Source organism: Ornithorhynchus anatinus, chromosome X1 (assembly GCF_004115215.2).
Source record: "Ornithorhynchus anatinus isolate Pmale09 chromosome X1, mOrnAna1.pri.v4, whole genome shotgun sequence".
Lineage (NCBI taxonomy): Eukaryota > Metazoa > Chordata > Mammalia > Monotremata > Ornithorhynchidae > Ornithorhynchus > Ornithorhynchus anatinus.
In genome coordinates this window covers 91154167-91164077 of record NC_041749.1, presented here as the reverse complement: position 1 = coordinate 91164077, position 9911 = coordinate 91154167, and the positions used below count along the sequence as shown (strand labels likewise).

The window sequence follows — 9911 nt, the reverse complement described above, 5'->3', positions numbered from 1 at the left end:
CCTACTAGCCGAAGAGGACCCTAAGGAGCTCGGCCGGGAGCCCCAAGCTAATTCACCGACAACAATAATGACTTCACAACAATGCCCGCCCTCCGACAACAGCGACCGTCCGCCGAGCTCCAAGACTCTTCCGGAGGTGGGGCGGTTCGGTGAGTACAGGGCGAGTGGCCCGGGACCCGGCCCCCGGCTTCGGTCACCGGGGAGGATTTCTGAGGAAATTTTGTGAGTCTCAGGTGCCAGGCAGCTTTCTACCCCGGCGTTAGAGGCGCTCTCTGGAGAAGTGGCGCAGAAGAAATTGTGGAGGCACCTACAGTGTGTCGTCTTTCCCTAAAGACCGCCGTCAGCGAAGAGCTCAGGATCCGGGGTTGCCTGGAAGAGAGAAAAAACCCCATCCAAGTGGGAGGGTCAGACTGGTAGCCCCATCAGGTAGAGGTCGATCCGTTCCCCCTCTTTTTTGCCTCCCTCCCTCCCAGCCGCTCTCTATCCTCCCAGGGCTCGCTGCCTCCATCCGGCTTAGCAAGAGTAGGCAGCGGCTTCCACGGCCCTGTTCGGGGAGCCGGAAGAGGTGGTCGAGCCGGGGTGAAGGAAGGGACGAGCTTCTGAAGTGAGATTGAGGTGGACCCGATGGGCCGGGAAGATGAGAGGAACGTGGAGGAAAAGCCATTGAACGAGCCCGCTGGGCGCTACGAGGGGCGGCCGAGGCAGGCCCCCTGGTGGTCTTATCGTAGAACTGCATCAGGGGCTCCCGGAAAAGATGAGGCCAACTTCGTTTGGCCTCTACGGTACCGGCAGCACGGAGGGGGTGGCAGTTGGGCAAAATCAAGCTTAGCTACGTTCCCTGCCCTCTTGCAGCTTATAGTAGGGAAGGCAAGCTGACATAAATGAATACTAATACAACGGTTAAAATAGCGCGGGTGTACCTCCAGATATTAAACACAAGTAGATGCGTGAATCGGTAACGCACAAAGAAACAGGCCAGTTCAAAGGAGTTCCGGGGGCGGGCTAGAGGACGGGGTAACCAGGAGGGATGGCGGATCGATGAGGGAATGCCTCCCGAAGGAAGGAGCTTTCGGGGAGGGCTTTGAAGGAGGGGTACGATGAGAGGTAGAGCCTGCAATCTGATCCGTGCTTGTCCCCGCAGTCATGTCGTCCTTTGATCAGCGCTACCGTTTAGATTCGGTCATCGGCAGTGGCGGTTTTGGCACCGTCTATAAAGGGATTCGGAACAGCGATAACCTACCGGTGAGCAGAAAGGCTGGGCAAGATGGCGGCGAGGCGGATCGAGGCACAGAGAAGTGAAGTGACTTGCCCAAGGTCACACAGCAGTCGAGTGGAAGAGTTGGGATTAAAACTCGTGTCCTTCTGACTCCCAGGCCCCTACTCTATCCACTAGGTCAAGCTGTTTCTCCATATTAGTATTATTGAGTGCAGTGCTCTCAACTAAGCTCTTTGGAAGTCCAAAACAGAAAAGGGACTTGTTCCCTCCCCACAAGGAGCTGATAATGGGGGGGGGGGGGAACAGTCCTAAAAATATTTATAAGTGAAGTAATCAAAGTAAACAATTGAATGTACAATTGAATAAACCTATGTGCAAAAGTGCTGAGGGTGGGTAGAAACAAGTCTATATCCATACAAATGGTTGTACAGCTTGGGGTGTGGGAAGTAATCGTTGGAGGAGGAAGAATTTTAGGAGGGCTTTGAATATGGGGAAAGGATTTGGAGGGTGGGCAGGCCTCCTGGAGCCTTAAATGGGATTCCCAGATGCACTGCCCCTTGCAGGTGGCCATCAAATACATCCCACGGACAAGAGTCAGCAAGTTACAGAATCTGGTGAGTCTCCAGTCCTGTTCAACTATCTCACTTTCATCTCTGCTCTGTCCAGGATCTAGGCCTCATACAATGCTACGGTCCCTGTGGGCACTCAGTTAGAACTTGATTATTATGGGTATTATTACTAATATTTGCAGCGGGCTCTCAGTGTGCCAAGTACCGTACTAAGCAATCGATCATTCAATAGTATTTCATTCAATAGTATTTATTGAGCGCTTACTATGTGCAGAGCACTGTATTAAGCGCTTGGAATGTACAATTCGGCAACGGATAGAGACAATCCCTGCCCATTGATGGGCTTACAGTCTAAATGGGGGAGACAGACAGACAAAAACAATAGCGATCAATGGACTTTATTGAGCACTTACTGTATGCACAGTGCTGTGCTAAGCACTGAGGTAAGCACAGGAAAATCAATTCACTACATACCCTGCCCCATAACAGACTCAGAGTCTAAGTGGGGGAGGATAGACACAAAAAAGCAAGAAGAATAAATGACAATCATTGGGCCAAGTTAAAATTCCACAATCCAAAATTAAATACGTAGTTAAATAGTACTTGGAAGGGAAAGCCCATACATACCTCATTGCTCCAGGCAAACTCAGTCGTTGGTGTTCAGAAAGTCGATGTTCTAAAAGTCAAGAAGACAGGCTTGGTTCCTGCACTGTTTGGTAGGAGGCCGGAAGCAGCCCCGGTCCCCAGTAGCCTGGAGGCTTCAGCTGAATGGGTCCCAGTTTCTGCCCTTCTTCCGCTCTAGTGAGGATGATAATGGTCCTTGTCTCCTCTTCCCTCCCTCCCTCCCTTCACTCCCTTGTCTCCCCTAGAACGGTGTGTTGGTGCCCCTGGAAGTGCTGCTCCTGGAGAAGGTGTCCTCGGGCTGCCGGGGTGTCATTCACCTCCTGGACTGGGCCGAGATACCTGATGGTTTCTGCCTGGTGATGGAGTTGCCCATGCCATTCCAAGATTTGTTCGACTACATCTCAGAGCACGGTGCTCTGTCCGAGCAGCTGGCAGCTAACTTTTTCCGCCAGATTGTAGAAGCCGTGCGCTATTGCCATTCCCGGGGCGTCCTCCACCGTGACATCAAGGATGAGAACATCGTGGTGGATCTGAACCGAGGGGAGCTCAAGCTTATTGACTTTGGCTCTGGAGCATTGCTCCGGGATACACCCTACACCGACTTTGACGGTGAGCCTGCCGGTAACCACTCCACCACCCGACCTAGTATGGATCGGAGAGTGAGATGTCTGCTTCCCACTTCCTCCGTACTGCTGCTGCCTCTCCCTCTCTCAATCGATCAATCAGTGGTATTTATTGAGTGCTTACTATGTGCAGAGCACTGTACTAAGCACTTGGGAGAGTAAAATTCAACGGAATCAGCAGACACACGTTCCCTGCCCATAACAAGCTTAGAGTCAGAGCCCTCACTTGAAGTACTTGCAGTGGGAGCAGTCTGGGCTCCCTGAAACTGTGGGAAGGGAACTGGCCAATTGTAGTCATTGGTAGAGAGCTGGTCCTCTAATCATGTGGTCGTCTCTTCATCCTGTCAGGCACCCGTGTCTACAGCCCTCCCGAGTGGATTCGTTTCCGGAAGTACCAGGGGCCCTCGGCGGCCGTCTGGTCTCTGGGGATCTTGCTGTACGATATGGTATGTGGTGACATCCCCTTCGAGCAGGACCGGGACATCCTCCTGGGAAGTGTTAACTACCCCTGCTCGCTGTCCAAAGGTGAGGAGATGTGAGCGAGGAAGAGGAGTGGTGAATCAAGGAGATGGGGACTGGGGACCAGGACAGTTGGAGTAGCTGGGGAAAATTTGTCTGATGCCACATCCACTGGAGAATTTTGAGGCTGAGGGACATGGAAAAGGGCCTACTCCATCATATAATTGCTTAGTACACTGCACTGTCCACAGTAAGTGCTCAATAAATGTCACTGATTGATCGGTAACATTTAAATCTCTTTTGGAGCAAGTTGCTTATCTGTAATTTAGGGCATCTACGTATCTTCCCAACCCCACTGCATCAACTTGCTCTCCTCCCAAAGCTTCTACCCAGTTGATTCATGCATTCATTCAGTCATATTTATCGAGCGCTTAACTGTATGCAGGGCACTGTAGGTGGGAGAGTGCTTGGGAGAATACAGTATAACAGTAAACAGACACATTATCTGCCCACGACGAGCTTACGTTCTAGAGCTTACTGTTTTGTTCCTTTGGCCAATTGAAGTGGTTGACATATTCTCAGTCAGAAACTCTAAGATACGGTCTCATGCTCGGGAAAAGGCATAACCAAGCTCTGGATGCCATTTGCATTTTTTAACCAATCTTGTCTGTAATTCCCTCATAAGATAGAAATGCTAAATTGATAACCTCCATAAGGTTTTGTTCTTATGAAGTAGCTTGGCCTAGTGGAAAGAGCACGGACCTGGGAGTCAGAAGACCTGGGTTCTAATCCCGGCTCCGCCGCTTACCTGCTGTGTGACCTTGGGCAAGCCAACTTCACTTTTCTAGGCCTCGGTTTCCTCAACTGTAAAATGGGGATTCAGTACCTGTCCTCCCTCCTACTTTGACCGTGAGCCCCGTGTGGGTCAGAGACTATCAGATCTGATTAATCTGTATCTACACCAGCACTTAGAGCAGTGCTTAGCACATAGTGAGCACTTAACAAATACCGTACTAACAATAAGAATAAATAATCACAAATGGATTTAAAGAATAATAATTGCCATTATTATTCTGGATTTAAAGAATAATGGTAATTATTATTCTATCCAGATGCAAAAGGAAGATTGTGGCCCAGTAGTAGATTTTTGTTTTGGAACATCCGTACACTCACTCGCTGACAACTAAGCTGGCTGCAGAGTTAAGCTCCCATTCAACTTTCCGTTTACTGCTGCATGCCCATCCTCCCTTTGATGGTTTTGGTGGTGATGGTGGTAGTTAGGGTGGAGTTGCTGCCACCCCGCCCCCCGCTTCTTCCCTTATGTGTTTCCCCTCTCTTGGCCCCCTGCGTATTCTGACAGAGCCTTGCCCTTCCTGCTTTAGAGGTGGGAAAGTATGGCGGAGGGCATCGCATCATCCAGTCTACACCGGAGGTGGAGCCGCAGTGAAGTTCCATAACTAGTCGCTTCTGCTCCCACCTAACGACCTGAAAATTCTACTACCTCAGCAGACCACTGGGCCGAATGCTGAGAGTCTGCTGAGGTAGTCCGTGTCTGGGTATAAGGTGTGTAAGGCGTTTAATGGTGGTGTGGTTTGGGCATTGAAACTGTCACCTGTTCTTCCCCTTTGCAGAGTGCCAGAACTTGATCGAATGGTGCCTGTGTAGCCAGCCTTCCGGGAGGCCTTCTCTGGAAGAGATCCTTGCACACCCCTGGCTGACCCTTGGTGGATCTGACTGCAAGGGAGTAGATCATCCAAACCCAGAAGTCTCCAGCAACAACCAGAATAGCGTGTAAGCCACATGGAACCAGATCAAATAAATGGGGGAAGCCTGGCTTAGAAACGCCAAGAATCTTAGGCCAAGGGGTAGCCGTAAGCGAGGCCGACTGAAGAGCAACAATAGATGGCGTTAATACAGCTTCACTGCAGAACAGCCAGTTGTCATCTCCCATTTATGAGACCTAGTTCCAGGGCTTGAGAAGGTCCATGGCCATTCAGCACCGGAGATTTTGTCTTATAAGGTTACAAGGTAGGCTATTAAATCAGCCTCAGATTCAGTCGGCTCCTACTCCTGGGACCGACTGGAGGTTAAAGAGGCTTTGTCGTTTCCTGTGGAAAAATGGGGAGGGTGGTGGGGATTGTAAATAGGTGCTCTGGGTCTCAACGCACTATGATTAATTCCTTCTGTTACCTGTCGGTCTCCTTTATTCTAATTATTGGGCATTTCATTCTTTTTCGGAAATGGGAACATGCAATCCAGAGTGGCTCATGACAGACAGAGGCAGCTAATATATGAAAATCTGGAAGGTAGGGACCATTACTGCTGAACTTGTTTAGTATTTTATCCAGCACGGCTCAGATGTTCATGTGAAGATGAGAGGTGGTGAGAGGGGCTTTCTCTACCCACCGCCATAGTTTCAGGCTTTCAAATATGTCTGAATCTGATTGTGTTTGAATTGTGGAGGATTTGAACCTGTTCTCATACCTCTACCACCTTGGGACAGCACCTAGCATGCCCCCTGGGGTGGATATTAAATAAAGTTTCAAATAAATCTTTTCTCAGTAGGCTCCTTCATTTCTTGTCTTTGCCTCCATTTCCCCTAAGGGGGCTGCCAGGGAACTTGGGGAATGGAAAAAGACCCCTTCCAAAAGAAGAATGTCAAAGGAAAGCAAACCCCAAAAAAGGCAATATGGACAGTCAATTCACTACCTTCATCTGAAGCTAACCGAGGATACGGATCTAGTGATCAGGGTTTTTTTTGAAAGTTAAACTCCTAGATGAGGACCAAGTTGGAACACTGGCAGAGATAGCAGCTTGATTCAATTGAAAGTACTTCAAGAGCAAGCAGCTCATCTGTAAAATGGGGATTAAGACTGAGCCCCACGTAGGACATGAATGGAGTCGGACTTGTTTAGCTTATACAGCTAAGTACAGTGCCTGATGCACAGGCATTGCGTAAAACATACCATTGTTTTAAAAAAGAGCAAGCCCTGAGTCTCTACTTTTATTGTACATTCCAAAACGCTTAGTAGTTTAAGCGTTCTGCACACAGAAGCTGCTCAGTCAGTACTGTCGATAATGACCTGAAAGACCTAGGGCTTCAGAATAGTGAAACCTGGATCCAAAGTATAAGACCACTGTATGGACAGAAAAGCCAAGGTGTTGCTGAGAATAACCAGCAGAAGAACTGCAAATCAGGAGGGGGGTTTCTGGCTGCTTGGCCATAGGTAATGGGATCTCTGGAAACCCCTCTAGTGAAACAAGTATCCCCTGAACTCTACTGCTTCCTTGATAACAGTCAAGCTTCCCCCATGCGCCTCCCCCACTCCTTCCCTTCTCCCCTTTCCCCTGTGCCCCATTCTGGGCTGGTTGCAGGCAGCCACGCACCCCAAAGGCTTCACCCTCTTGCCAGCCCCCATCCCATCCAGCACTTCCTCCAAGCCCTCCTCTTTCAGTAACTGGGCGTGAGGGCCGGGGTGACAGAGCATTCCTGCTCTTGACTTTGTAGACGAGTGTCTCCTGGAAGCCCCAGAACTAGGAAAAGTGGATGGTTGCCCCTTCCCCCCTGCTAGAGGTAGTAGTTAGAGTATTTATTAAGTACTTACTGTATGCAGAGTACTGTACTCAGGACTTGGGAAGGTTCAATAGAACAGAGTTGGTAGGTACAAACCCTGCCTACAGTGCGATTAGAGTCCACAGAGTGAGACAGTAAAATTAATTCTGGATAGGGGAAATGGCAGAGTATGAGGAGATGTACATAAGAGCTGTAGGGCTGAGGTGAATATCAAAGTGGTTAAAGAGTGAACAGCCAAGACCATAGGCGATGCAGAGGGGAGGACCGAGAGGGGAAATGAGGGCTTAGTCAGGGTAGGCTTCTTGGAGGAGATGTGATTTTAGGAGGGTTTTGAAGGGAGGGAGTGTGGTGGACTGCTGGATATAATAATGATGGTATTTGTTAAGCACTTACTATTCATTCATTCAATCGTATTTATTGAGCGCTTTCAGTGTGCAGAGCACTGTACTAAGTGCTTGGAAAGTACAATTCGGCAACAGATAGAGACAATTCCTACCCAACAACGGGCTCACTATGTACCAAGCACTGTTCTAAGCCCTGGGATAGATGCAAGGTTATCAGGTTGTCCCACGTGGGGCTCACAGTCTTAATCCCCATTTGACAGATGAGGCAATTGAGGCATGGAGAAGTGAAGTGACTTGCCCAAAGTCACACAGCTGACCAGTGGCTGAGCCGGGATTAGAACCCACAACCTCTGACTCTCAAGCCTGTGCTCTTTCCACTAAGCCATGCTGCTTCTCCTATTGAAGGGGGAGGGACTTAGTTGAAGCCCCGAGGGAAGACAAGAGCAAGGTACAAAGAGTAAACTGGCCCCAGAGTTGGTTGGTGGGAATTAGACATGGTCCCTGCCCCTGGGGGTGGCTCACAATCTAAAAATTGTACTCTATTGTACTCTCCCAAACACTCAGTACAATGCTCTACCCATAGCAGGTGCTCAGTAAATACTACTGATTAATCGATTACAGTTTTTTAAAATATTTGAATGAAAATATCACAGCTTCTGTCTCGTAAGCTTCCTTTTTTGGGTGAGATCAGGCCATTTGAACTAGAGAAAAAACCCAGCCCAAACCTCTCCATAATTATAACTTACTCCCCCAAAAATAGCTAAAATTGGGAAAACAGTGGAATTTTAGAAGTAGTAGTAGAGCTGTCTACTTTTACATAGAAATTGAGTTGGTAGGAAGACAAGGATATGTGGTGGAGGAGAATGGTGATGTATTAATTCTAGAGAATTTGCCTAGGGACATAGCCCAAGAAACTACTGCCTACCAACAGACTGTTGGACAGCACTGTCAGCTTCCTCACACACAAAATAAACCACAAAGTGAGTTAATTCATTAATTCAATCATATTTATTGAGCACTTACTGTGTGCAGAGCACTTTACTAAGCGCTTGGGAGAGTACAATATAACAAACAGACACATTCCCTGCCCACGATGAGCTTAAAGTCTGGAAGGGGAGACAGATATTATATTAAATAAATAAATTACAGCTTTGTACATAAGTGCTGTGGGGCTTTGGAGAGTGGGGGTGAATAAAGGGAGCAAGTCAGGGAGACGCAGAAGGGAGTGGAAGAAGTGGAAAGGAGGGCTTAGTCAGGGAAGGCCTCTTGGAGAAGATGTGCCTTCAGTAAGGCTTTGAAGGTGGGGAGAGTCTTTGTCGGATTAGAGGAGGGAGGGCATTCCAGGCCAGAGGCAGGATGTGGGTCCTCCAGGTCAGCGGTGAGATAGACGAGATTGAGGTACAGTGAGAAGGTTGGCCTTAGAGGAGCAAAGTGTGCGGGCTGGGTTGTAGTAGGAGAGTGGGGAGGTTAGACAGTGGGGGCAAAGTGATTGAGTGCTTGAAAGCCAATGGTGAGGAGTTTTTGTTTGATGTGGATCTCCAAGTGGGTGCCTATCAACCTCCATATCAATAGGAGGTATCACCTCCCTTCTCTCCTTCTCCATCCCAGCCGGCACGCTCCACTCCTCTGGTGCTAAACTTATCAAAGTGCCTCCGTCTCACCTGTCCCACTGCCGACGCCTGGCCCACATATTACCTGTGCCCTGGAACGCCCTCCTTTCTCAAATCCACCATCACTCTTCCCTCTTCAAAGCCCTACTGCCTCCTCCAGGAGGCCTTCCCAGACTAAGCCCCCTTTACCTCAGTGCTTCCTCCCTTCTGTGTCACCTCGACTCACGCCCTTTGTCCCCCCCCCCCCAGCACTTAAGTATTTAGTAATAACAATAATAATAATAATGGCATTTGTTAAGCACTTACTATGTGCCAAGCACTGTTCTAAGCACGGGGGTAGATGCAAGGTAAGCAGGTTGTCCCACGTGGGACTCACAGTTTTAATCCCCATTTTACACATGAGGTAACTGAGGCCCAGGGAAGTTAAGTGACTTGCCCAAGATCACATAGCAGACAAATGGCAGAGTTGGGATTAGAACCCACGACCTCCGACTCCCAAGCCTGAGCTCTTGCCACTGGGCCATGCTGCTTCTCATATGTACATATGTATATATAATTCTACTTATTTATACTGATGCCTGTTTACTTGTTTTGATGTCTCCTCCCCCCACCCCGCCCGTTGTGGGCAGGGATTGTCTCTATTGCTGTATTGTACTTTCCGAGCGCTTAGTACAGTGCTCTGCACACAGCGCTCAATAAATACGATTGAATGAATGAGTGAACTGAACCTAGCGGGACAACCCCCCCACCCCCCCGTTCAGGTCGGGAGGCTGAGTCACTAAAGCCTAGAAAATGCCCGCAGACTTCGATCATAAACCACATAAATGTAAAATTCTGTAAATGTAAAACCTCAGAAATAAAAATATATTTTTCTATAGACAGTAGCCCGGAC

At 48.8% G+C, this 9911-nt stretch overlaps 1 protein-coding gene across 1 annotated transcript; it reads left to right on the top strand.

The window, feature by feature from the left end:
- On the top strand, window positions 1–6047 carry LOC100085097 (serine/threonine-protein kinase pim-1-like). The gene is made up of 6 exons (XM_001515436.5): window positions 1–149; window positions 1142–1242; window positions 1780–1830; window positions 2655–3018; window positions 3381–3557; window positions 5123–6047. Exons 1-6 carry the CDS (start codon window positions 68–70, stop codon window positions 5284–5286), a joined length of 939 nt encoding a protein of 312 aa, XP_001515486.4. The 5' UTR covers window positions 1–67; the 3' UTR covers window positions 5287–6047.
- Window positions 6048–9911: the final 3864 nt, after the last annotated feature.

Excerpts from the sequence above, each read along its gene's own strand:
- LOC100085097 (XM_001515436.5), top strand. The coding sequence starts at position 68 with ATGACTTCACAACAATGCCCGCCCTCCGACAACAGCGACCGTCCGCCG. Across the intron at positions 1,243-1,779 it reads GGAACAGCGATAACCTACCG|GTGGCCATCAAATACATCCC; the intron begins GTGAGCAGAAAG and ends TGCCCCTTGCAG. Across the intron at positions 3,558-5,122 it reads CCCCTGCTCGCTGTCCAAAG|AGTGCCAGAACTTGATCGAA; the intron begins GTGAGGAGATGT and ends TCCCCTTTGCAG.